We start from the raw sequence: 27,793 nt of genomic DNA on the forward strand, positions 1-27,793 counted from the left end.
TTAACCCAGGAGTCGGAGGTTGCAGTGAGCTGAGATCACGCCACTGCACTCCAGTCTGGGCGACAGAACGGGACTCCAAAAAAAAAAAGTATTTATTTATTTATTTAAAATTAGAGATGGGGCCGAGCACAGTGGCTCATGCCTGTAATCCCAGCACTTTAGGAGACCAAGGCCGGTGGATCACTTGAAGCCAGGAGTTTGAGACCAGACTGGCCAATATGGTGAAACCCCATTTCTACTAAAAATACAAAAATTAACCTGGCGTGGTGACGCATGCCTGTAATCCCAGCTACTTGAGAAGCTAAGACAGAATTGCTTGAACCCAGGAGGTGGAGGTTGCACTGACCCGAGGTTATGCCACTGCACTGCAGCCTGAGTTGACAGAGTGAGACTCTGTCTCAAAAAAAAAAAAAAATTAGAGATGGGGTCTTGCTATGTGTTGCCGAGACTGGTCTTGACCTCCTGTCTGGATCTCTCAAGTAGCTGGGATTACAGGCATGAGCTGCCATGCCTGGCTCTAAAGCTTTTGTATAATAAATTTATTTTTATTTCAGTCCTCACAATGACCCTGGGAGGTGGGTACCATGATTTTCCTTACTTCACACCGGCAGAAAGTAAGGCACAGACAAGTTCAGTGAGCTGCCCAAGCCATGAAGTTTCAAGCAACAGAGGCCAGACCTTGAGCCGGGCTACCGGGAGCCAGTGTTGCTGCAACAACAACTGCCCAGTGTTGCTTCTCAAAGGGTCCTTGCAGTCCCTGAGGGGTCATTCCTGAAAAGGCCGACGTCATGGCCTGAGTACAGGCGGCCCCTCCTGGGATGCTGGCCCCCTCCCTGCCCTTGGTGGAGATGGGGCTGCTGTGTCCTCTGGAGCTTCCTCACAGCATCCGGCTGCACCCTGGAGAGGAGGCCAAGAGCCTGTGGCAACTGCAAGAGCTGGGGGCTGCACACAGCTTGAGAGGCAGAGGGTGCCCGGCCTGAGCCCCAGACCAGCAGGGCACTCTGGTGGCCCAGGGAGAGAGGCCATGTCCTCTTTAGACCTGCCACCTTGGGATTAGGAACAAAAAGTGGCTTTTTCAGGCTGGGTCCGTTTAGCTATGGCTCCTCCTGCACCTTCCCCCAGGCCCAGAACCCCCGGCCCCACTCCCACCCCAGGTCTGAGATGGTACCTGCCCTGATCCACACATACTAAGGTCCTGGTGGGCGTAGGAATTGGGACAAACAGTTGTCAGGTTCCCTGGGGCTCTCCCCACCTTTGAACCTTACTTGGCGTGGAGTTCTTGTTCCCCATAGTAGCTCCCCCCACTTATGTTTCTACCTGGGAGGGGGTGATGGGTCATGTGCCAAATGTGTCCCCAAGGCCCCCAGTTTCAGGGCCTGAGTCCCCATTCCCTGCTCTATGGGGGTGCGGGGGTGTCATGTCTTGCACTTTCCCCAGCAGTCTGCCACCCGTCTATCCCGTGAGAACAAGTCCTTCTCATTCTGTGTCCCTTGACTCCACAACCGACGGAGGCTGCCTTGTCCACAAGTCAGGGATTCCCGTTTCTGGTGCAGCCAGTACAAAGCCCCTGTCCTCGCCACTCTGGGCTTGTGCTGTTCTTGGTCCCTTATCTTGTTGTCACAGGGCTAACCCTCCCCACACACCTGGCTGTCCCCTGCCCCACAGCTCCTAGGCCAGGGCCTGTCCCTGTCCCTAACACCCAGCCCCTCGGTTCCTCTTACCCTCTTCTTGGACCCTAAGCCCTTTCTGGGTAACCAGAAAGCTCAGAGACGGTCTCCAGGTGACCCCCAGTCTGTTCCTCTCCCCGAATCCAGAGCATTGCAGTCACAGTAGAGGCAATTGCTGTCATTCCGCGGCCCATGACAGCCTGGCGGCCCGCATCCCTCCCCCGTGATGCTCTGCACAGACAGGCCCACGTGTGTCCCCAGATGCCTGAATCACTGCTGACGGCTGGGGACCTGGCCACCGTGGGCTCCTGGGGAGCCACTGGGGAGGGGGCGGCGGCCGCATCTTGCCTCCAAGGGAACACCTGCGGACATAAATAGGCAGCCAGCAGAGGCAGCAGCACAGAGCCACCAAGCAGCGCTGCATACGGGGTCCACCTGTGTGCACCAGGATGCCCGACACCATGCTGCCCGCCTGCTTCCTCGGCCTACTGGCCTTCTCCTCCGCATGCTACTTCCAGAACTGCCCGAGGGGCGGCAAGAGGGCCATGTCCGACCTGGAGCTGAGACAGGTACTTCCCACCGTGGGCCATCTCAGGGCTGCCACAGCGGGCAGTGCTGACACCCTGGGTCAGGGGCTAGGAAAGAGGGAAGTCATGGGTGGTGGTAGCCTTTAGGGGAAGTGTAGGGGAGGAAGAGAGAGGCATGGCATGGCTGGGCAGAGGAGCCAATGGGGTGGGCCAGAGGAAACCACGCTTTGGAGGAGGCTGGGAGAGGCTGAAGGGGCTCCTGGTCACTGTCACCATCCAGACAGGGATTCAGGGAAGTGAGGGATGCTTCCCCAGTGACTGGGCTTGGGGCTGGATCAGGGAGAACGGGGCATCATGGCCTCCCCTGTGCCCATGGCGTTCTTGCATCTGGACTGGCTGGGGCAGCAGAGGCTCCGTCCTACCTGGCATTGGAGGCTTTCCTCATCCAGCCCCAGCCTCCCAGGCACAGGCGCCCAGGCCCCCACACAGAAGATGGCCTCTGGTCTGAGCGCACTTGAGTGGGGCATCCTGTGGGGAAGTTCTGCTGGGAACCTGGCCTAATTCTCTAGTGCTGGACGTTTCCTCCATTTCCAGCAGAGCTGAAGGAAATCCAATCACTATGTGCATGCAATTCTGTGCAGGCTCAGTGATGAGCCGTTGAGCAAATTAGACCACACCAAACTCAGCTAGAAGTCTAATGCGCTATCCATTGCGCCAGAGAACCGACTGTTGAGCAAATTAGAGTGGCCGAGTGGGCAACCCCCGCAGTCTCCCTTCCTCCTGCTAGGCTCCTTTGGGGTCCTGAGACACCTGGGTGTCCGTGCCCTCCTCTAGGGCTGAGGCGCCTGCCACCCACAGGCGGACTGAGCAGGGGGTCAGGGCCCCAGCTGAGGCCGTCAAGCTTGGCGGGAGGCAGGGGCAAGGCAAGATAGGAGACAGGAAATGGGAGGAAGGGCCGGGGTTCTGGATGCGCAGGGCCTCTCTGCATGGTGTAGTGGGGAAGCGGGTGGGCCCGGGCTCAAGCTGCAGCAGTGTGAGGAGGAAGGAGGAAGGGTTTGGAGTGGGGGAAGGTGGGGCAGCTGCAAGAGTGGCGCCCACCAGCGATGGCCCCGAGGCTCGAGGAAGGGCTCCCCACGCTGTAGTCCACCGGAGACCCGTCCCTAGCTGAGGGGGAGGACGCTGAGGGCTATCACTGAGAAGTCATTCAAGAAACCAAGGTGCTGAGCGGATTTGGACGCCCGGCCCGTGACTGCGGTCGAGGCCCAGACGGCGCCCCAGTGCGCCTGCAAGCTGCAGCCCCGGTGTCCCACCCGCACTCCGAGACCTGGACCCCAGCATCCCCGCCTCGCGGGGTTCCCCTCCAACCCCCCGACTCCCGGCTCCCCCTCCTCCCGCTTACCCCGCCCGTCTGTCCCCGCAGTGCCTCCCCTGCGGCCCCGGGGGCAAAGGCCGCTGCTTCGGGCCCAGCATCTGCTGCGCGGACGAGCTGGGCTGCTTTGTGGGCACAGCCGAGGCGCTGCGCTGCCAGGAGGAGAACTACCTGCCTTCGCCCTGCCAGTCCGGCCAGAAGGCGTGCGGGAGCGGGGGCCGCTGCGCCGCCTTCGGCATCTGCTGCAACGACGGTGCGCGGGGGCGGGGGGGGGGGGGCGGGCCTGGGGCTGGGGCGGGCGCAGACCTCTTGGGTGGGGGGACGCGGACCTGCGGCGGGGTGGGGGCAGGGTCAGGCACGGCAGGGAGGGTGTGGGCCCCCGCATCCCGAGCTGCGCCCACCCCAGGGCGCCCGCGCTCACACGTCCTTCCCGCAGAGAGCTGCATGACGGAGCCCGACTGCCGCGAGGGCTTTCACCGCCGCGCCCGCGCCAGCGACCGGAGCAACGCCACGCAGCTGGACGGGCCGGCCGGGGCCTTGCTGCTGCGGCTGGTGCAGCTGGCCGGGGCGCCCGAGCCCTTCGAGCCCGCCCAGCCCGGCGTCTACTGAGCCCCCCGCCCGCCCTACCGGCCCGCTGTCTGCGCCCGCCCCTGCAGCGCGGACAATAAACCTCTGAAAACGCACGACCTCACGTCTGTCTCAGTCTCTGGAGGGAAGAGGGAAGGGGAGAGAGGTGGGAGCGGGGATCCCCGCCACCACGCCGCCCGGCCAGTCCCCGGACTTGAGGTCGCGGACAGATCCACCCCAGAGGAGCAACAGGTCCCGTAGAGGAAGCGATCTGCGACCCGCAGAGGTGTCGCTAGACCGAGGGACAGGGCGAATTGGGAGGCAGGGGAGGGGGAGACGAGAGGCCGAGAGTGGCCTTGGAGGGGGTCGGTTGGGTATCCTCCAGCAGAGGGAAAGAAGTAAAGGCAGAGAGGGGAAAGGCCTGGAGGACAAGACAGCAAGAGACCCAGAGACAGAGATAGCAGAATGATGGAGAGAGATGCAGAGACATTGACAGTGACGGAGAGAAGTGAGAGAGGCAGAGGGGACAGGCCAAGGGGTGACCATTCTGTCCCCATTTTCGTCCCAGGAGACAAACCACTCAGGGACCCACCCAGGTCCCGGGATTCCCAGTGCAATGTGTGTTTCACCCAAGGCAGTGCTCGTCACCCCAGACCCAGCGGAGACAGCGCCACCTGCTGTCCGTCCAGTGCGCCCACCATAAGGGCACCTCAGCCAGAGTGGGGGGCCCCTAACAGATACAGTTCCACACAACCTCAAGCTCACTTGGACAGACAAGAAAATAACTGCTAAGAACATGTCCGCGACCCTTGACCACAACCATAGAGACCCTGAGCCCCACATTCAGAGCCACAGACACACCCAAAGAAACAGATACAGCTGACAGGAGGATGGGCAGGAACATGTACACACAGGCTCACGCACGCAGGAGTGCACTCACATTAGCTCCCAGACATGAAGACTTTCTGCCCTTTGACATGAGCCCCTTTGGCAAAAAGACGTCCAGCAGCTCTCGGCATCTTCCTCTACATCTCTTGGGTTCTCTCACCCCCTTCTTGAACCGGAGGCCTTTCTGGTCCCATCTGCCCTTTCTCTCCTTTGTCTCTCAACCTGCTCTCACCTCCCCGTTCTGCCAGCTCCCGGGCCCCTTCTTGCCTCTCTCCTTGGCCCCTCCACACCCCCCTTCTGTCGCCTCACCCGCTCCGACACCTCCCATCCTTCTCTCTCTTGGCCTCCTCTGTTCTCTGCATCCTCTCCTTGGGCTTCCTTTCTCCAGGTCTTGGAGCCACAAGAGGCTGCATCTCCTTCGGGATCCTCTGCAAACTCTGAGGCCAGGAGGGAGTGCAGGAGGAGAGAAGTCCGCCTGGGCCCTGACCCTAACGCCCAGGCTTACGGCCAAGCCTGGTGACTCAAGCAGCCGAGCCTCAGCAGCCCCGGGCAGAGTCCAGGCACATGCCAAGGTCAGGCTCTCTTCCACACTCCCAGGGCTCCCCTTGGCTCTCACCCCGACCTGGTTCTGGGTTCCTCTGCCAGGCAGTGCCTGGCATGACTGGGTCTAGCCAGCAGGAGCAGGGACCATGCAGGCTTGGGTCACTGCCACGACCTCCTGCTCCTGTTTCATGTGGTCCACTCAGAGCCAGCCCCCATCTGGTTGGGGCTAGAGCAGGACCAAACCTAATAGGAATTTATTAACTCTTCCAACTGGGAAGTAGGAAGAGGCAGGTGGCTTGGCTGCACTGAATCCAATCCAAAGTGCTAGTGTCTGGACTTGGGGACAGTTTTAGAATGAGGTCCAGGAACTTTCTCTTCCCAAATACATACAGATTCAGAGACTCCTTTCCCCTCCACTTGTCTTCAAAACAATCAGGCTACTACTTCTGGGAAGGGGTGAGGAAGGTCTGCCCACCCACAATTTGCCTGAATGTCCACATCCCTGAACAGACTTCCACTCTTTCTCCCTCTCCTTGAGTCCCCTGACCCACCTACAGAGCCATTTAGCAGGGAGAGGTCTGCCCTCGTCTGCTCATTCTCTACAGGGCAAATGGGCTACGGCAAACCCACAGCAAGGGTCAAAGCAGTGTTCAAGCCTCCACATCTGCTATTTCATAAAAATGGTAACATTGGCAGTGTCTCTTTTTCTTTTTAAAAAATTATTATTACTATTATTATTATTATTATTATTATTATTATTGAGACGAAGTCTCGCTCTGTTGCCCAGGCTCGAGTGCAGTGGCGCGATCTCAGTTCACTGCAAGCTCCACCTCCGGGGTTCACACCATCCTCCTGCCTTAGCCTCCCAAGTAGCTGGGACTATAGGTGTCTGCCACCGCGCCTGGCTAATTTTTTTGTATTTTTAGTAGAGAAGGGGTTTCGCCATTTTAGCCAGGATGGTCTCGATCTCCTGACCTCGTGATCTGCCTGCCTCGGCCTCCCAAAGTGCTGGGATTACAGGCATGAGCCACCGTGCCTGGACTATTTTTATTTTTATTTATTTATTTTTCAGCATCTACATTAAGGACACAGCAGTGTCTCTTGTTAAAGAACTTCTTGGCCAGGTGTGGTGGTTCACGCCTATAATTCCAGCACTTTGGGAGGCCGAGGTGGGTAGATCGTCTGAGGTCAGGAGTTTGAAACCCCATCTCTACTAAAAATACAAAAATTAGCCAGGCATGGTGGCATGCACCTGTAGTCCCAGCTACTCAGGAGGCTGAGACAGGAGAATTGCTTGAACCCAGGAGGTGGAGGTTGCAGTGAGCTGAGATAGTGCCATATGTATGTGAATCTATTTCCGGACTCTCTAATCTGTTCCACTGATTTTTTTTTTTTTTTTTTTTTTTTTTTTTTTTTTTTTTTTGACAGAGTCTTACTCTGTCACACAGTCTGGAGTGCAGTGGCGTGATCTCAACAGCCATGTTGTCCAGGCTGGTTTCGAACTCTTGATCTCAAGTGATCTGCCTGCCTCAGCCTCCCAAAGTGCTGGGATTACAGGTGTGAGCCACTGCACCTGGCCTAGATCTATCCTTTCTATAATATTACACTGTTTTGAATATGATAACTTTATCAGGTTGTGTGGCTTTTCCAACTTTGTTCTTTTTCAAAATTGTTTTGACTGTTCTAGTTCCTTTGTCATGCTGTATAAATTTTAGAATCAACCTAATGATTTCTACGAAAAAATCCTATTGGGAGTTTAATTAGAATTGTGTTGGATCTTTCAATCAATTTGGGGAGAACTGACATCCTTACTCTGATGAGTCTTCCAAATCAATAAACAAAATATATCTCTCCAGTTATTCAGGTCTTCCATTTCTTCCATCAGCGTTTTATAGTTCACCATATAGAATTTGTATATATTATGTAAGATTTCTATCCAAAATATTTCATGTTTTTCACACTATTTTAAATATTTTAAAATGTATTTTCCAAGTAGTTATTGTTAGTATATAGAATTATGAAGTATTAATGTTAACTTTGTATCCTGTGATCTTGCTAAATGTACTTATTAGATCTAATAACTTTTTTGAAGATTCTTTGGGATTTTCTACATAGACAGTAATTTCTTTCTTTTTTTTCGCTGAGGATTTTTGCAACTTCTTTCCATGCCTCCCCAGTCAGTGTGACAGCCATGCTCTGCTCAGACTTCATCTTGTTGCATCATGGTCAGGACATTGTTCCCAGCAGAATCCTGGGGTAATCATGGGGTTCACCTCCTGAATTTCCTTCTGTCTATCATGCCTGAAATAGTTGCTATACATATTTTATCCTGTTTTGCAACTGCTTATGGTAGAGGGGCTAGTCAGTTACCAGTTACTCTGTGGACAGAAGCAAAAGTCCTACCTTAATATTAAAGAGAAATGATTGACCCTTCTGCTTTCATCTTGCTTGGGTCATAGACATAATGCTCGAAGAACAAGTAATAGTTTTGTGACATGAGGACAAAAGGTATATACTAAGGCTGACACAGCAGGAAGGCAGAATGGGTTGGGTTGTGAAGGCACTGTGGAATGGTTATACTACTAGTCCTAAAATGCAACTAGCCCGCAAGTTGCATGAACAAACTGTTAATTCAAGGTGCTATCTGCTGGGTTTTCTGTTACTTACTATAGGTGGGTACAAAAGTAATGGCAAAAACCTATTAGGTTGCACCAATCTAATAATAAATTCAGTCCTAATTGATATAAAATTATAGCACAGAAAAAAGGTATATAACAACCTAATTTATGACTTAGATTCAAACATCAATATTAGTAAATCAACTGCAAAAGACTAAATAGAAGAGTACATCATGAGCAAATAGGATTTCTTAATGAATGGAAAGATGGCTCAACAATGGGAAATTTATTAATATAATTCTCCAAAGAAGATAAACACTGTCATTGCTAGGAGTTCAAAGAGTATCCAGTTACCTAATACTCTGGCTGAGAATGCTAGCTGTTCATCAAAATCTCTTCTCTCTCCATATCATGTATCTATTGCCACAATTAGATATGGATTAACATGATATGGAGTAACATATCATGTATTATGTTACATGGGTAACAAACTGCTCCCAAAATGAGGTGGCTTAAACACACCAATTATTATTTCCCATCACTCCATGGGTTGTCTGAATGGTTCTGGGGAAGCTGGCTGGATTTGGCTATCTTGACTGAACTTAGTCATACATCTGTTAGCAGCTGATAGCTCAGCTGTGGAATGTCTCTGTTCCACGTGGTCTCTCATCCTCCAGTAGAGTAGCTAGCCTGAGCCTGTTCTTGTGATGAGACAGAGGAGCAAAAGAACAAACAAGGTGTACAAGACTTCTTGGGGTCTAGGCTCAGCTTAGATCTGCCATTCATGACTTCTGCCATATTCCATTGGCCACAACGAATTGTTTATGACAAACCACCATGGAGACATTTCAAAGTAGGTGGATGAGAACTGATTCAAGGAGTAGAGAAATAGACTTCTCTTGATGGGAGAAATTGCAAAGTCATATTATGGATGCAGCTACAGGGAGAGGTGGAGAATTGGGGCAATTTTTTTGCTATCTACCACAACTTCTTTTATCGTAATGAAATTATTGCTGGGAGCGGTGACTCATACGTGTAATCCCAGCACTTTGGGAGGCCGAGGTGGGCGGATCACCTGAGGTCAGGAATTCAAGAACAGCCTGGCCAACGTGGTGAAATCCCGTCTCTACTAAAAATACAAAAAAATTAGCCAGGCGTGGTGTCACGTGCCTGTAGTCCCAGCTATTCGGGAGGCTGAGACACCAGAATCACTTGAACCCCAGAGGTGGAGGTTGCAGTGAGCCAAGATTGAGCCACTGCACTCCAGCCTGGGTGATAGAGCGAGACTCCATCTCAGAAAAGAAAAGAAAAGAAAAGAAAAGAAATTGTAGCTATATTTCTCCGCCTCCATTGCAGTAAGGTAGGCCACATGACCATGTTTTTGTCAATAAAACCTGAGTAAAAGGAAAAGTGGCACTTGAAATCTTTTTTTTTTCCCTTTGAGACAGAGTCTCACTCTTGTCGCCCAGGCTGCAGTGTAATGGCACGATCTAGGCTCACTGCAACCTCCCCCTCTGGGGTTCCAGTGATTCTCCTGCCTCAGCCTCCCAAGTAGCTGGGATTACAGGTGTGAGCCACTGTGCCCGGCCAGCACTTGAAATCTTAAGACGGTGGGTGCACCTCTTACCTTCCACACTCTTTCCCTTTCCACCAGGTGGCATCCACAGCCCTCCAGCCTGAAGCATGCAGGCAGTGACAAGGCCTAGGGGATGACATAACTATATGATGGAAGAAAACTGGTTCCTAAATGTCAGAGTGGAACAGAACCAGGAATGTTCGTGTCAGGCTGATAGAAAAGAGAGGGAAATAAATATCTATCTTCCTTAAGCCCACAGTGTCTCTTTACCATTTGAGTGTTTTTATTGCAACCGCCTAACCTTACCTTAACTAACTATAACCCTCAAATTCTGAAACAATTGAAAAATAAAACAAAAGAACATGGCTTATGGAGGCCAGAATACTACCTTTATTATTATTATTTTAGAGATGGGGTCTTCTTCTGTTGCCCAGACTGAAATGCAGTGGCATGATCTTGGCTTACTGCATGTAATCTCCGCCTCCTGGGTTCAAGCAATTCAAGCAATAATCCTCCTGAGTAGCTGCAACTACAGGTGCACACCACCACGCCTGGCTAATTTTTGTATTTTTTTGTAGAGACACGGTTTGCCATGATGGCCAGGCTGGTCTTGAACTCCTGACCTTATGTGATCCACCCCCCTCAGCCTCCCAAAGTGCTGAGATTGTAGGCATGAGCCACTGCGCCCAGTCAGCCCTCTGTGTTTTAAGGCTGCAAAAGAAAATACTGCAGGCGTTGGATCCCAGGGAAAGAATGGCCCAGTGGGTGGGTGCCTGAGGGGGTGAGGGGACCCTGAAGTCTCTCCCAAGGTGGGGAAAGCTGGGCTGACACCCCTCTGCTCTGTGTCAGAGCCACTGGGGTGGGAGGGAATGTGAGGCACTCAGAGGAAGGAGTGGGGTCCCAGTGGGAGGCCCAGACGTCCTGCGAATGTGGCAGGTGGACAGGCAGCTTGGAAAGTGCAAATCCACAGGCTCATGCCTATGCGAGTGGAGGTGGGGGGTCCCTCAGGTGTTCCGTGGGCAGATGCTCCCCTCTCTCTCTGGGTGGTTTCTGAGGGGCCAAAGAACTTTTTTTTTTTGGTTTTTTTTGTTTGTTTGTTTGTTTTTTAGGACGGAGTCTCGCTCTGTCGCCCAGGCTGGAGTGCAGTGGCGCGATCTCGGCTCACTGCAAGCTCCACCTCCTGGGTTTACGCCATTCTCCTGCCTCAGCCTCCTGAGTAGCTGGGACTACAGGCGCCCGCCACTGCGCCCGGCTAATTTTTTGTATTTTTAGTAGAGACGGGGTTTCACCGTGGTCTCGATCTCCTGACCTTGTGATCCGCCCGCCTCGGCCTCCCAAAGTGCTGGGATTACAGGCGTGAGCCACCGCGCCCGGCCAGGGCCAAAGAACTTTAACCACTTTCCTCAAATACCCCTTTCTGTGTATCAAACTGTTCTGAACAATTTGAAAAGAAGTCCATGTTCTCCATTTTGAGTCAATCTCTTGCTCCCTTGTATGACAAATCTCCCCTCCTCCTCACTCCCAGATGTGAGGTCAGAAGAGGGGCATCCCCTCAGAGCCCCAGCAAAAACCATTTCACTGTGCCGTAGGCCACTGGGGCTTTCAAAAGCCTCACTGCAGCTGCCTGAGGTGGCTCACACCTGTAATCCCAGCACTTTGGGAGGCCAAGGTGGGTGGATCACCCACCCTGGTCAGGAGTTCGAGACCAGCCTGACCAACACCGTGAAACCCCGTCTTTACTAAAAATACAAAAAAATTAGCCGGTTGTGTTGGGGGGCACCTGTAATCTCAGCTACTTGGGAGGCTGAGGCAGGAGAATTGCTTGAACCTAGGAGGCAGAGATTGCAGTGAGCTGAGATTGCACCATTACACTCCAGCATGGACGACAGAATGAGACTCTGTCTCAAACAAACAAACAAAACCTAATACTATGTAAATGCCATGCCAATTGTTGTTATACCGTATTGTTGAGGCAATGATGACAAGACAAAAATGTCTAGACATGCTCAGTAGACAATTTTTTTCATAAATACACAATCCCAGATTGGTTGGTTCCACTGGTGTACATCTCACAGAAAGGACCAACCGTTTAATTACAAACAAAAGTGAACCAATCCCATGTATACAGTTTCATGCATTTTCATAAACTGAGCACACCTGTTTCACCAGCTCCCAGGCCAAGAAACAGAATCTGAGCAGCAACCAGGAAGCCCCTGATACTGTTTCCAGCCACTGCCCACCCAAACCTCGAGGCCCATATATCTTTTTGGCCTGTTTTGTACCACCTGTGAAGGAAATCTTACGGTGCTCTTCAGTATATGTTTTCAGTCTTGCACCTGTGGGCTCATTCGCCCTGCCCCACCCTGGTTGCGCCTGAGTGTGGGGAAGCCCCAGGAATGGTCTGTTCCTGTTTTCTTTGGAGTGAGAGAGTGGGCGTGGGCCTTCTGAAGTGCACTGCCTGGTGACATGGGCAGGTGGATGGGGGCGTGTTCTGGGGACTAGGCTTTTATCTGATTCCCAGTGTCTAGAAGCAGGGATAAATGTGGGAAAGGAAAATTAATAAATTTCAAATCACAAAACCCCAGAATCACTAAGTCAAAGGGAAAAGTCAAACTGGGAACTGAGTCAGGCAAAGCTGCCTCCTATTTTATTCCTAAATAAGAAACTACAAAGAGCTACATACTTCCTTCACAATTTACCTACAGGGAAATTGCTTGTGAGCCTCATTTCACCCTGGCAATGTAAATTGATAGCTTATCTTCACAGGTGCAGGACAAAGGCCAGAACTCTTAAGTCATCCCTCTGCTCACCTGAGACAAATGCATACCTGATTTCTCCTTCTGCTGAATTGTTTGTGTAAAAATGCAGATTCACTGAGCCAGACTAAGGCATAAGGGACTATTTCTCTACCCCACTCTCACATGTAAATTGTGTATTCAGTGAAAGGCTGAACAAAGATTCAAAAGAAGGCAACCTTTTGTCTCTTATTTCCCTAAGACCTGGCAGCCCCACAACCCCCCTTTGAGTTGTCCTGCCTTTCCAGAACAAACCACTGTTCATCTCGCATGTATTAATCAATGTCTTATGTCTCCCTAAAATGTATAGAACCAGGCCAGGCGCAGTGGCTCATGCCTGTAATCCCAGCACTTTAGGAGGCTGAAGCAGGTGGATCATGAGGTCAGGAGTTCCAGACCAGCCTGACCACCATGATGAAACCCTGTCTCTACTAAAAATATCAAAATTAACTGGATGTGGTGGTGCGCACCTGTAATCCCAGCTATTCAGGAGGCTAAGGCAGGAGAATTGATTGAACCCGGGAGTCGGAGGTTGCAGTAAGCCGAGATCATGCTATTGCACTCCAGCCTGGGCGACAGAGCCAGAGAGCAAGACTCCATCTCAAAAAAACAAAACAAAACAAAACAAAAACCAGAACAACAACAAAAACATCAGGCTGTACCCTGACTGCCTTGGACACATGTCCTCAGGGAACTTCCTGAGGTGTGTGAGGTGTGTTCTTAATCAACTTTCTTTTTTTTTTTTAAATGGAGTTTTGCTCTTTTGCCCAGTCTGGATCTCAGTTCACTACAACCTCTGCCCCCGTGGGTTCAAACGATTTTCCTGCCTCAGCCTCCCAAGTAGCTGGGATTATAGGCACCTGCCACCACCCCTGGCTAATTTTTGTATTTTCAGTAGAGTCGGGGTTTCGCCATGTTGACCAGGCTGGTCTCGAACTTCTGACCTAAGGTCATTAACCTGCCTAGGCCTCCCAAAGTGCTAGGATTACAGACATGAGCCACTGTGCCTCTCCCTTAATCAGCTTTCTAATATGATTGAAACTTTGGCTGGGCAAGGTGGCTCACACTTATCAACCCAGCACTTTGGGAGGCAGAGGTGGGTGGATCACCTGACCTCAGGAGTTTAAAACCAGCCTGGCAAACATGGTGAAACCCTATCTCTACTAAAAACACAAAAATTAGCGGCCCGTGGTGGTGGGCGCCTGTAGTCCCAGCCACTCAGGAGGCTGAGGCAGGAGAATCGCTTGAACCTGGGAGGCAGAGCTTGCAGTGAGGCGAGATTGCACCATTGTACTCCAGCCTGGGCAACAAGAGCGAAACTCCGTCTCAAAAAAAAAACAAAAACATTAAGTTGATTAAGACCTGTCTCAGATACTTTTGCTTCACTGATAGGAGATAGAGTTTAAGAGAATTTCTTTGTTCATGTCATTTCTGTGGCCCTGGACTCTCAAGATCCGCTGTCCCCTTGTGAGGTCCCCAGCCCTGACATGTTTTATCGCACAGGCAGGAGTAGGGCTGCCAGGTCAGACCCAGCCCTGGGGACACCAGGGAGAGTCATGCAGTCATTCAAGCCCAGTCCCCGCAGCTTGGGCTCCTCTTCTGAGCATGCCAGTGGCCTCCTGGGGTCAGCTCCTAGGAAACATGGTGGCCCTTCAGCTGCTCCCCAGGACCCCCTCTCCCCAGGCCCGCTCTGCTCCTTCAACTTCTAAGTGTGGCTCAAGCCTCCTTTCAGGGGTCAGGAAGCCATTCAGTGTGCACTGACCACTTCCCGTCGTCATCCCGCTCAGACCCTTGTCTGTATTTGCTCCCTCATCCTCGTCTTTTGGAAGATTTTGAAAGATCCCCTGAAGTGCAGCCTTCTGTAGGCCTCAGCCCAGGCAAGGAGCGGGGAGCTGGGACTGTTCCCACGTCCTCAGAGCCTTTGTGCCCCTCCCTCTTCCAGCCCCTCCAGGATGGTGGCAGCCAGAACAACACCCGCTCTGTCCCCTCGGGCAGCCGGGACACGTCTTCCTTGGCCAGCTCTGAATTTCTGCTCTGAGTGCAACAAGCCACAGGTCCAACGGGCGCGATCTTACAGTCACGCAATGCCCCCTCCCCGTCCCATTTCTGGCACTTAGACACGAGTCGAGTTGGAGGAGAAAAATCTGCTTTATTTTATTTTCACCATTTCTGGGGTGGCTATGCAGGAAGCGAGTGGCGCGCTTCGAAGGTGTTCGGAGCCATCAGGTTTCAGTGCTGGGAGAAGGTAGCTTCCATATCGCAGGCAGGGTCGGCGTGGCAGCCGTCTGGAGGGAGAGGTGGAGTCAGGAGACCCCCGGCCGCGTCCCCGCCCGCCTCCCCCTGGCCCCAGCGCGCCTCGCCCTGCTCACCCGGGCTACAGCAGAGGCCGAAGACTGCGCAGCGGCCGCCGCTCCCGCACGCCTTCTGGCCCGACTGGCAGGGCGACGGCAGGTAGTTCTCCTCCTGGCAGCGCAGCGCCTCGGCCGTGCCCACGAAGCAGCCCAGCTCTTCCGCGCAGCAGATATTGGGCCCAAAGCAACGGCCTTTGCCCCCGGGGCCGCAGGGGAGGCACTGCGGGGACGGGCGGGGTGAGCGGGAGGAGCAGGAGCCAGGGTGGTGGTGGGGACTCGGAGGACCCTGCGAGGTCGGGCGGGGTGCGCGGGGCGAGGATGCTGGGGTCCGGGGCTCGGAGTTCGGGCGGAACAGCGGGGCTGCAGGCGCGCTGGGTCGCCCTCTGGGCCTCGACCGCGGTCAAGGGCGGAGCGTCAACATCCACTCAGCTCCTGGGGTTCTCAGGCGAGGCCGGAGCGGGGCGCGCCCCTGTGGCAGCGGGTCCCTCCCGCCCCGGAGCGCCGCGGGACCAGGGCTGGGGACTTACCTTGCGCACGTCGAGGTCCGGCGCGGCCCTCTTGCCTCCCAGGGGGCAGTTCTGGATGTAGCAGGCGGAGGTCAGCGCCAGAAGGCCGAGGAGACAGCAGGCGAGGCTGGGGCCGGCCATGGTGCGGGTGCGCTGGGTCCAGGGTCGGTGACTGGTGGCGGGCTCTCCGGCCTGGCCTTTTTATGCTTGGGCATTGCGTCGGTGGAGCTCTGTTTAAGAGGTTGGTAGTATGACTGGTCACAGAGGGCCGCCGTGGGTCAGGCTGTGTGTGTACGGGCTTGCCTCTTCATTAGCAGGGCCTGGGCCCGGGTAAAGGTCACCGCGTTGGCTAATGGTCTGGGCACAGAAGGTGAGGTGCCTTGCGGAAGGGAGCAGGCCGGGGTGGCCTGGGCCACTAGGGTGGGACAGGGAGAATTTGAGGTGGGGTGTAGCCCAGCCAAGGACTTTATCCAGCCTCCCAGTACCTCGAGGAGCAGGGCTGGGGCAGGGAAAGTGGACACTGGGACCCCTCCAGGTTGGAGGAGGCTCCGGCAGGGTCTACCCACCCTCTTGGCCCACCACATATGTGGATCCTTGTCCCTTCTTTTAGGAACATTTCCTCTTCCTAAACCCAAATTTCTGGGAAACGTCTTCACCCTCACCACACAGCAACACCCACTTCCCTGCACCCGGAACTTAGATAGGAAGAGATCACATCTGTCTCTAATCGGTAACAGATACTCCACCTTTCCTTTCACTATAAATTAGGCAACAAATCACAGCGGAATTAGCAATACCTGTAGCTTTGTCACAAATCGAAATAACAGATAACTTCCTATCACAGCTGTCACAAATGCGTCTATATACTGTTTAGATTCATTATATCTTCAAAATTATCACAGTTATTGGACCACCAGATCTTGCTATCTAATGGTTAATAAAGAAGCACATTTTGACACCACCAAAATGTGTTTTGGCTGGGCGCCATAACTAATGCCTGTAATCCCAATACTTTGGGAGTCTGAGGTGGGCAGATTGCTTGAGCCCAGAAGTTCAAGACCAGCCTAGGCAACATAGTGAGAACCCCCAGCTCTACAAAAAATACAAAAATTAGCTGGGCGTGATGGTGTGCTCCTGTAGTCGCAGCTACTTGGGAGGCTGAGGCAGGAGTACCACCTAAACCTGGGAATTCAAGACTGCAGTGAGTATGATGGTACCACTGCACTCTAGCCAGAGTGATAGAGCGCGAGCAAGACCCTGTCTTAAAAAAAAAAAAAAAAAGTTTTAACATTTTGATATCTGAATATAAATATATATATATATATGTATTTTTTCTTGAGATGGAGTCTCTCTCTGTTGCCCAGGCTGGAGTGCAATGGCGGGCGCCATCTTGGCTCACTGCAACCTCCGCCTCCTGGTTTCAAGTGATTCTCCTGCCTCAGCCTCCCAAGTAGCTGGGATTACAGACCTATACCACCACGCCTGTCTAATTTGTGTATCTTTAGTAGAGAAAGGGGTTTCACCATGTTGACCAGGCTGGTCTCGAACTCCTGACCTTAGGTGATCTGCCCGCCTTGGCCTCCCAAAGTGCTAGGATTACAGGCGTGAGCTGCTGCACTTGGCCCTATAATTGTTCTTTTTTGTAATTACATTTCTTTCGTTTTCTACATCAAAATTTTTTTGGCCGGGCGTGGTAGTTGACCAACCTGGCCAACATGGTGAAACCCCATCTCTACTAAAAATACAAAAATACAAAATACAAAAATACAAAAATTAGCCAGGCATGAGGCAGGCACCTGTAATCCCAGCTATTCAGGAGGCTGAGGCAGGAGAATCACTTGAACCCAGGAGGCGGAGGTTGCAGTGAACCAAGATCATGCCACTGCACTCCAGCTTAGGCGACAGAGTGAGACTCCATCTCAAAAACAAAATTTTTTTTTGTATTTTTAATATATCTCAAAAGGAAAATAATTAAAAGAAAAGATGGATTACCCCAGTGGGAGAGATATTGCTAGATATCATGAATAAGGAAGGAAAGGCGCTGCTCAACTCTCCCTTTGTGAAAGCACCTGCCACCCAGCTGCTGGGAGTGCTGTCTGCAGGTGACCCTCAGGGGTAGCTCCTCTAGGGCCTGCTTCAGCTGCAGAGAACCGCCTGGCACAGGGTCACACCCTTCCCAGGTGGCCCACATGCAATGACTGTTACATTTTGGCCCAAACGCAGGATAACTCTGAAGGAGCATTTTGGCTCCAGAGCTCCCTATGGGGTCAGCTGAGGTCTGCATAGCAGTTCTCCCTCTGCCCACTCCTATTTTTGTCCCCTCCCTCCCAAAGGTGTGGGTCCCCAGGGCCTTCTGTAATAAAAACCCTCTTTGTGAAACCACCTCCGTCTGTTCCCTAGGGAACGCAGCCTGAGGCAGAATGGAAGAAATGAGAGCACTGTGAGAGACCAGCCTCAGTGGTGGGCCGGTCCCCGACCCCTGGGAGAGGAGAATGGGACAGTTCCAGACTCTCCTGCCCTCTTGTTGAGGAAGGTGAAGAGACTGATAAGGCCAAGCGGGTCACAGAGCCTATCTGACCCTAGTCACTGGCATGAGCTGTCTGGCACCCAGGAGCCGGTCAGGCTGACCTGCATTACAAATCAGCAGCCAGTCCTCTGTCACCCAGATTAACTTATTGGCATTCCAGGCCTAGAAGGCCAAGGGCCTGACCCAGCCATGGCCCAGAGAGGCCTCCCACCTGCTCTGTGGGCACGATGACCTCACTTAAGCTAATACATGTGCATAAATTACCATAGTTTTATGTCCCCCAGATGGGCCACATCCCTTCACCTGTTCAACAACTCCTCTTCTGAAGAGGCTCTGGGCCCCATTACAAATGCCTGGAAACAGCAGCGACAAAACACAAAAACCTCTGCCCTCATGGGGCTTATATTCTAGTGGAGGAAGAGAGATGTTAAACAACAAACACATTTCAGTTAGGAACAAATATAAACAATAAACAGACTTCAGTAACAACACACATATTGCAGTAGATTAGTAAGTGCTACAGAGATAAAAGGGAGGCCTGCTGCAATTTCACCGAGGGTAGTCAGTGTAGACTTCTTTGTGAAGAAGAGAAAATAAGCCGTGCAGATGTCTGAGGGGACATTAGCTTTCTATTGCTGCATAACAAATTACCACAGGACAGGCACAGTGGCTTATGCCTGTAATCCCAACACTTTGGGAGGCTGAAGCGGGAGGATCACTTAAGCCCAGGAATTAGAGACCAGCCTGGGCAACATAGGGAGACCCAGACTCTATACAATGTTTTTTTTTTTTTTTTTTTTTTTTGAGACGGAGTCTTGCTGTGTGGCCCAGGCTGGAGTGCAGTGGCCCGATCTCGGCTCACTGCAAGCTCCACCTCCGGGTTCACGCCATTCTCCCGCCTCAGCCTCGGAGTAGCTGGGACTGCAGGCGCCCGCCACCACGCCCGGCTAGTTTTTTGTATTTTTAGTAGAGACAGGGTTTCACCATGTTAGCCAGGATGGTCTCGATCTCCTGACCTCGTGATCCACCCACCTCGGCCTCCCAAAGTGCTGGGATTACAGGCTTGAGCCACCGCGCCCGGCCTTATACAATGTTTTTAAAAAATTATCTGGGTTTGTTGGCATGGACCTGCAGTCCTAGCTACTTGGGAGGCTGAGACAGGGAGATCACTTGAGCCCAGGAGTTCAAGGCTACAGTGAACTAGGATGGCGCTACGGCACTCCAGCCTGGGTGACGGAGTGTGAGTCTGTCTCAAAACAAAAACGAAAACAAAAAAGCTACCACAAATTTGGCAGCTTAAAACAATATTTGCTTATTACATTGGGCCAGGCATGGCTTAGCTGGGTCTTCTGCTCTGGGGCTGCGGTCAGGGTGTCAGCCAGGCTGCATTCCTTTCCGGAGCCCAGGTAATTGTTAGCAGAATTCATTTCCTTGCAGCTGTCAAACTCGTGGTGACCTGCTTCTTCAAGGTCAGGAACAGAGACAGTCTCTGCTGCTTCAAGTCTAAGCATACAGGGAGTCCTTTTCTAAGGGGCACCTGACCTGATTAGGTCAGACCCACCTGGATCAAATTGATTAGGTGTCTTCATTACATCTGCAAAATCCCCTCACCTTTGCCATATAACGTAGTATAGTCATGGTTGTCACTTTTGTCATATTTTTCTAATGTTTAGAAGAAAGTTGACTGGGCACAGTGGCTCACGCCTGTTTTTGTTTTTGTTTTGAGACTGAATCACGCTCCGTTGCCCAGGCTGGAGTGCGGTTGGCTGGGCATGGTGGCTCCCAGCACTTTGGGAGGCCAAGGCGGACCTCAAGGCCATCACTTGAGGTCAGGAGTTCGAGACCAGTGTGGTCAAAAGGGTGAAACCCTGTATCTACTAAAAAAAAAAAATACAAAAAAATTTAGCCAGGCACGGTGGTGGAAGCCTGTAGTCCCATCTACTTGGGAGGTGGAGGAACCCAGGAGGTGGAGGTTGCAGTGAGCCAAGATCACGCCACTGCACTTCAGCCTGGGTGACGGAGTGAGACTCTGTCCGTCTCAAAAAAAAAAAAAAAAAAGTTATGAGTTCTACCCACATGAAGCTGGAAAAGATTACACAAGGGTAATCATTGTATAATCCACAGAAAGATACCGGGGGGCAGGGGGGGAGAATTTCAGGGATCCACTTTAGCATTCTGCCTACAATGGAGGGGTGGAAACAGCAAGTGCCAAGATCCTGAGGCAGGAATGCGCCTGGCATGTTTAAAGAGCAAGGAGGCCAGTAGGGCTGGTGCAGAGTGACTGAACTCCTGAGATCAGAAAGGTAACATGTGACTGCACCTCATAGGCTTTTTCTCCAAATGAAATGGGGGAATAAGAGGGAGTTCTGAGCCAGCTCATGATAACTTTGGATATAGTGCTGTGAAAAGACTCGGGGAACCGGGCATGGTGGCTCACGCCTGTTATCCCCACACTTTGGGAGGCCAAGGTGGGCGGATCACGAGGTCAGGAGATCAAGACCATCCTGGCTAACATGGTGAAACTCCGTCTCTACTAAAAATACAAAAAATTAGCCGGGCATGGTGGTGTGCACCTGTAGTCCCAGCTACTCGGGAGGCTGAGGCAGGAGAATCGCTTGAACCTGGGAGGCGGAGGTTGCGGTGAGCCAAGATTGTGCCACTGCCCTACAGTCTGGGCGACAGAGCAAGACACCTTCTAAAAAAAAAAAAAAAAAAAGGACGGTGAGGAAACTAGGGAGGAGGCTATGCAACAATCCTCGTGAGTAATGTGAGTGCGATGTGCGCATCGAGAAGTGACCTGATTCTTGGTGCATTTTAAAGGAGGTACCAACTGTGGTTTGCTAATGGATTGGATGTGAGCGGGAGAGAAAAAGAGGAGTCGAAGATGACTTCAATATTTCTGGGCCGGGCTGAGTGCGGTGGCTCATGCCTGTATTCCCAGCTACTCGGGAGGCTGAGACAGGAGAATCACTTGAACCCGGGAGGTGGAGGTTGCAGTGAACTGAGATAGCACCATTGCACTCCAGCCGGGGTGACACAGTGACTCTGTCTCAAAAAAAAAAAAAAAAGATTTCTGGGCCGGGCGCAGTGGCTCATGCCCGTAATCCCAGCACTTTGGGAGGCCAAGGTTGGGGGATCACCTGAGGTCAGGAGTTTGAGACCAGCCTGGCTAACATGGCAAAACCTTGTCTCCACTAAAAAATACAAAAATTAGCCAGGCGTGATGGCAAGTGTCTGTAGTCCCAGCTACTAAGGAGGCTGAGGCAGGAGAATCACTTGAACCGGGGAGGCAGAGGTTGCAGTGAGCTGAGATAGTGCCACTGCACTCCAGCCTGGGCAACAGAGTGAGACTCTGTCTCAAAAACAAAAACAGAAACAAAACAAGATTTCTGGCTTGAGCAATGGGGAGGATGAAGGTGCCATCAGGTAGCATGGGAACCTGAGGGTGGCACTGATTTGAGTTGGGAAGAGCAGGGGCTCAGCGTGGACCTGTCATGTTTGGGATGTCCACTACACATCCAAGAAGAACCTGAGCAGGCATTTGGAGGTATGTCTGGAGTTCAGGAGAGAGGTCTAGGCTGAAGCAATGGTCAGTACCAATATTTATTTATTTATTTATTGAGACAGAGTTTTGCTCTTGTCGCCCAGGCTGGAGTGCAATGGCACAATCTCAGCTCACTGCAGCTGCCGCCTCCCGGGTTCAAGCGATTCTCCTGCCTTAGCCTCCTGAGGAGCTGGGGTTACAAGGTCTGCGTCACCACGCCCAGCTAATTTTGTATTTATTGTAGAGACAGGGTTTCTCCACGTTGATCAGGCTGGTCTCAAACTCCCGATCTCAGGTGGTCTGCCTGCCTTGGCCTCCCAAAGTGCTGGGATTATAGGCGTGAGACACCGCACCCGGCCAGTATCAATATTTAAAGGCCCCACCAGAGTGGCATCACCCTGGGGGAGGACAGATGGAGAAGAGGACTAAGGATCCCACTCTAAGCAAGGTAGGAGGAAACAAACAAGGGTCTGAGGACGGGGTTTCACGGAGGAGGAAGTGTGCCAGATGCCAAAGGATGTGTAAAGGAGGGACTGAAACTTGAACTTCTTTATTTAAAAAAATCCAGTGCAGTGCAATTTACAGATCATAATTTGTACCCACTGTAAGTGTATTGTTTGGTGATTTTTGATAAATTCAAACAGTTGTCCAGCCACTCCCACAATCCAGTTTTAGAATACTCTATCCCCATGTAAAGTTCCCCCATGCCCATTTGCCTCACTGCTGGCTCGCAGCCCAGCCCCAGGAAACCACTGCTGGAGATTTGCCTTTTCTAGAAATGTCACCTAAATGGAACGATACAGTACTTGATCATTTATATCTGGCGTTCTGAGGTTCATCCCAGTTATTTTGTGTATCAGTAGTGAAACTACCAATGTAAAATTATAACTGAGACAGTGAAAGAGATCTGACCTAGCCAATTCCATCTTGCTTCTAACCTCCAAGCTGTCCTTGTTCATTCCTGGGCGCAGGCCGAACTTACTTTGGGACGAACTTAGTATATAGTTTATAGTTTAAAACAAAGGCAATAACAGCCCTTTCCCAAACCAAACCTCTTTCTTGCCTGGGGACTAGACTGCCTTGGTAGAGCTAACGTATTAGCCACAGTTAGAAATTATCGTTTAGGGGTCATGCAGCTGGAGGCTACAAGATTCTGACCCTCTCCAAATTGCTCCTGGGGATAGCATCACTATTGAAAAACCTAAGATCAGTGCTTCGAGAGGTTCTGCAGACCCTGCACTCTATGGATCAGCCGGCACCACCCAGATCAATAAACTGGCTCATCTGATATTGTGGCCCCCACCCAGGAACTGACTCAATGCAAGAGGACAACTTCTTCTCCACCCCAGCCAATAAACACTCCTGACTCAATGGCTGTCCCACCACCCAGCACGTTATTCTTAAAAACTCTGATTCCTGAATGCTCAGGGAGACTGATTTGAGTGACAATGAAACTTCTGTCTCCTGCCCAGCTGGTTCTGTGTGAATTACTCTTTCTCTATTGCAATTCTCCTATCCTGATAAATTGGCTGTTTAGGAAGTGGGTAAAGTGAACCTGTTGGGCAGTTACAGTAGTTCATTACTGTTTATTGTTTTTCTTCTTTTTTCTTTTCACTTTGTTGCCTAGGCTGGAGTGCAATGGTGCAATCTCAGCTCACTGCAACCTTGACCACCCAGGCTCAAGTGATCCTCTCCTTTCAGCCTCCAGAGTAGCTGGGACTACATGTGCGCACCACCACACCTGGCTAATTTTTGTATTTTTTGTAGAGGGTCTCACTTTGTCATCCAGGCTGTAGTGCAGTGGCAGGATCTCAGCTCACTGCAACCTCTGCCTCCCGGGTTCAAGTGATTCTCGTGCCTCAGCCCCCAAAGTAGCTGTGATTACAGGTATGAGCCACCATGCCTGGCTAATTTTTGCATTTTTTGTAGAGATGGGGTTTCATTGTGTTGCCCAGGCTGGTCTTGAACTCCTGAGCTCAAGCAATCCACTTGCCTTGGCCTCCCAAAGTGCTAGGATTACAGGTGTGAGCCACTATGCCTGGCCTCATTGTCATTTTGATTTGCATTTTTCTGATGATTAGTAATGTTGAGCATTTTTTTCCATATACCTGTTGGCCATTTGTATGTCTTTTTTTTTTTTCTTATTTCATTTTACTTTTTAGAGACAGTCTCACTTTGTTGCCCAGGCTGGAGTACAGTGGTGCGATCATAGCTCACTATAACCTCCAACTCCTAGCCTCAAGCATGCATGTCTTCTTTTGAGATATCTATTCAGATCCTTTGCCCCCCTCCCTTTTTTTTTTTTTTTTTGAGACAGAGTCTCGCTCTGTCACCCAGGCTGTAGTACAATGGCGTGATCTTGGCTCACTGCAACCTCTGCCTCCCAGGTTCAAGCAATTCTCCTGCCTCAGCCTCCCGAGTAGCTGGGATTACAAGCACACACCACCATGCCCAGCTAATTTTTTGTGTTTTTAGTAGAGACGGGGTTTCACCCTATTGGCCAGGCTGGTCTCAAACTTCTGACCTTATGATCTGCCCACCTCGGCCTCTCAAAGTGCTGGGATTACAGGCGTGAGCCACCTCACCCAGCCCTTTGCCCACTTTTTATTGGGATTGTTTATTTTTTTGCTGCTGAGTTGTTTGAATTCCTTGTATATTCTGAATATTAGCCCCTTGTCAGATGAATGGTTTGTAAAGAGTTTCTCCCATTCTACAGGTTGTTTCTGTTGATTGCTTCCTTTGCTGTGTGGAAGCTTTTAGTTTACTGTATTCCCATTTGTCTATTTTTTTTGTTGTTGTTGACTGTGCTTTTGAAGTCTTAGCCATAAAATCTTTACCTGGACCAATGTCCTGAAGTGTTTTCCCCATGTTTTCTTCTAGTAGATTTATAGTTTCAGGTCTTATGTTTGTCTTTAAGCCATTTTGAGTTGAGTTTTGTACATTATGAGAGATAGGGGTCTAGTTTTATTCTTCTACCTATGGATATCCTGTTTTCCCAGCATCATTTATTGAAGAGGATATTCTTTCCCCAATGTTTGTTCATGATGCCTTTTGTCAAAAATCAATTGACTGTAAACACATGGATTTATTTCTAGATTATCCAGTCTATTCTTTTGGTCTGTGTCTATTTTTATACCAATAACCTGCTGTTTTGATTACTATACCTTTGTAGTAAATTTTGAAGTCAGGTGGTGTGATGCCTCTAAGTTTTGTTCTTTTTGCTCATTATTGCTTTGGCTATTAAGTATCTTTTGTGGTTCCATACAAATTTTAGGATTGTGTTTTCTATTTCTGTGAAGAATGTCATTGGTATTTTGATAGAGATTGCACTGAATCTGTGGATTGCTTTGAGTACCGTCATTTTAACAATATTAAGTCTTCCAATCTATGAGCATGGGATGCCTTTCCATTCGTTTGTATCCTTTTCAATTTTTTTTTTTTTTATCAGTGTGTTATAGTTTTCATTGTAAAGGCCTTTCACTTAACTATTAGTAATTAAGTTTTGGGGGAGTAAAAAGTTATATGTGAATTTTCTAATGTGCAGGGTTTTGGCATCCATAACCTCCACATTCTTCAAGGATCAACTGTATTTTGTTGAGGATTTTTGCATCTATGTTTAGCAGGTATATTGGCCTGTAGTTTTCTTTTGTTGTGTGTGTCCTAGTCTGGTTTTGGTATTTGGGTAATGCTGGCCTCAAAGAATGAGTTAGAAAAAATTTCTCTTCTATTTTTGGGAATAGTTTGAGAAGAATCAGTGTTAGTTCTTTATAAATTTGGTAGAATTCCGCAGTAAAGCCATCTGGTCCTGAGCTTTTCTCTGTTGAGAGACTTTTAGTTATTGATTCAATGTGGTTACTCATTATTGATCTCTTCAGGTTTTCTATGTTTTTTTCCTGGTTCAATCTTAGTAGATTGTGTGTGTCCAGGAATTCACAGATATCCTCTAGGGTTTCCAATTTGTCAGTGTATAGTTGTTCATAATAGTCTCTAATGATCCCTTGTATTTCTGTGATATCAGTTGTATGTCTCCTTTCTCATTTCTAATTTTATTTGGGTCTTCTCTCTTTTTTTTCTTGGTTAGTCCTGGTAGTGGCTTATTGATTTTTTTTTCTCACACACCAAACACAGGTTTATGGATTTTGTTTATCTTTTTTTTTTTTTTTTTGAGACGGAGTCTCTCTCTGTCGCCCAAGCTGGAGTGCAGTGGTGCAATCTCGGCTCACTGCAAGCTCCGCCTCCTGGGTTCACGCCATTCTCCTGCCTCAGCCTCCCGAGTAGCTGGGACTACAGGCTCCTGCCACCACGCCCAGCTAATTTTTTGTATTTTTGGTAGAGACGGGGTTTCGCCATATTAGCCAGGATGGTCTCGATCTGCTGACCTCATGATCCACCCGTCTCGGCCTCCCAAAGTGCTGGGATTACAGGCGTGAGCCACTACACCTGGCCGGATTTTGTTTATCTTTTTTAAAAAACAACTTTTTATTTCATTGACCCTTTGTGTCCCTTTTTTAGTCTCTATTCTATTTAGTTCTGCTCTGACCTTTTCTTTCTTTCCTTTGGGTTTGGTTTATTCTTGCTTTTCTAGCTCCGTGAGGAGCATCATGAGGTTGTTTACTTGAAGTCTTCCTACTTTTTTTGATGTAGGCATTTGTTGTTATATAGTAGGGTATAAATGACTGTTCCAATCATTTTGGCTTCCAAATGATTGGAAACTAAAAGCATGCAAGGCCAGTGCGGTGACTCACGCCTGTAATTCCAGCACTTTGGAGGCCGAGGCAGGCGGATCACCTGAGGTCAGGAGTTCAAGACCAGCCTGGCCAACATGGCGAAACCCTGTCTCTACTAAAAATACAAAAATTAGCTGGGTGTGGTGGCAGATGCCTGTAATCCTGGGAGGCAGAGTTTGCAGTAAGCCAAGATCGCACCATTGCACTCCAGCCTGGGCAACAAGAACGAAACTCTGTCTCAAAAAATAAATAAATAAATAAAAGCATGCAGGAGTTATCAGTCACTTATTTTTTTTTTTTTTGAGACGGAGTCTCGCTCTGTCGCCCAGGCTGGAGTGCAGTGGCCAGATCTCAGCTCACTGCAAGCTCCGCCTCCCGGGTTCCTGCCATTCTCCTGCCTCAGCCTCCCGAGTAGCTGGGACCACAGGCGCCGCCACCTCGCCCGGCTAATTTTTTGTGTTTTTAGTAGAGACGGGGTTTCGCCGTGTTAGCCAGGATGGTCTCGATCTCCTGACCTTGTGATCCGCCCGTCTCAGCCTCCCAAAGTGCTGGGATTACAGGCTTGAGCCACCGCGCCCAGCCTCAGTCACTTATAACAGTCCTTTTTCCCCCCAATTGTATGGAATTGCATGGAATATTTTTTTCCATCCATTCACTTTCAGTCGATGTGTGTCTTTACAGGTGAAGTGAATTTCTGATAGGCAGCATACAGTTGAGTCTTTCTTTTTTTTTTTTTTTGGACAGGGTGGTGGTGACAGCAATCTATTTGGGCTGGTCCCCAGGCCCCTGGGTGGCGTGCTGGTACTGGCTGCAGCAGGCTGGGTGGGCCAGCGCCTGGGCCTCTGGGAGATGCACACAGGAAGCAGTGGTAGGGTAGGCAGGGTGGACCTGTTCTTGGGCTTCTGGACGGTGTGCATGTGTGGCATGTACACCAGTGGCAGTGAAGGGGATGGATCAACCCCTAGGTCTCTGGACAGTGCACATGGACAGCAGCAGTAGGTGGGGTGAGCCTGCCCTCAGGTCCCTGGAAGGAGTGCATGAGTGCTGACAGAGCAGGTCAACCCCCAGACCCCTGGATGACATGCATGGGTACCAGCATTGACATCAGTAGGTAGGGTGGGACCCTTAGGCCCCTGGATGGTGCACATGGGTGGTGAGTGTGGTGGGCTGGGCAGATTGAATCTCAGGCCCCTGGATGATGTGCACAGGTGCTGGAAGCAATCGTGGTGGTGAAGGGCAGGGCAGGCTTGTTTTCAACCCCCCAGCTGGTGTGCATGGGCACTGGCAGTGGCAGGCAGGATGGATTGATCCCCAGGCCCTGGAAGGCATGCTCAGGCACCAGTGGCAATGGTGGTGGGCAGGGCGAGCCTGTCCTCAGATGTCCTCTGCACCTGCAACCAGTATGTGGGCTATCTCCACACAGTCAGTGGAGAATGGTAGCCCCAACAAAGAAAAATAATTCACGAACAGAATTTTTTCAGTTCTTTTTTTCTCCAGCTTTATTGAGGCATAATTGACAAATAAAAATATAGCATATTTAGCCGGGCACGGTGGCCCACACCTGTAATCCCAGCACTTTGAGAGGCCA

The 27,793-nt window shown here is 50.6% G+C and overlaps 2 protein-coding genes and 1 long non-coding RNA gene across 3 annotated transcripts; 1 reads left to right on the top strand and 2 right to left on the bottom strand.

Annotated features, from left to right (window-relative positions):
• Positions 1-516: 516 nt before the first annotated feature.
• LOC141407903 (uncharacterized) lies at positions 517-3,736 on the bottom strand. The gene is made up of 2 exons (XR_012419204.1): positions 1,722-3,736; positions 517-1,046 (listed from the first exon to the last, which is right to left on the bottom strand). It is a non-coding gene; the product is annotated as an uncharacterized lncRNA (long non-coding RNA).
• On the top strand, positions 2,067-4,246 carry AVP (arginine vasopressin). The gene is made up of 3 exons (XM_005568487.5): positions 2,067-2,236; positions 3,615-3,816; positions 4,000-4,246. Exons 1-3 carry the CDS (start codon positions 2,117-2,119, stop codon positions 4,170-4,172), a joined length of 495 nt encoding a protein of 164 aa, XP_005568544.1. The 5' UTR covers positions 2,067-2,116; the 3' UTR covers positions 4,173-4,246.
• Positions 4,247-14,679: 10,433 nt separating this feature from the next.
• On the bottom strand, positions 14,680-15,584 carry OXT (oxytocin/neurophysin I prepropeptide). Its single transcript, XM_045362621.2, has 3 exons — positions 15,429-15,584; positions 14,920-15,121; positions 14,680-14,835 (listed from the first exon to the last, which is right to left on the bottom strand). Exons 1-3 carry the CDS (start codon positions 15,546-15,548, stop codon positions 14,780-14,782), a joined length of 378 nt encoding a protein of 125 aa, XP_045218556.1. The 5' UTR covers positions 15,549-15,584; the 3' UTR covers positions 14,680-14,779.
• Between the last annotated feature and the right edge of the window lie 12,209 nt (positions 15,585-27,793).

This window comes from Macaca fascicularis, chromosome 10 (assembly GCF_037993035.2).
Source record: "Macaca fascicularis isolate 582-1 chromosome 10, T2T-MFA8v1.1".
Lineage (NCBI taxonomy): Eukaryota > Metazoa > Chordata > Mammalia > Primates > Cercopithecidae > Macaca > Macaca fascicularis.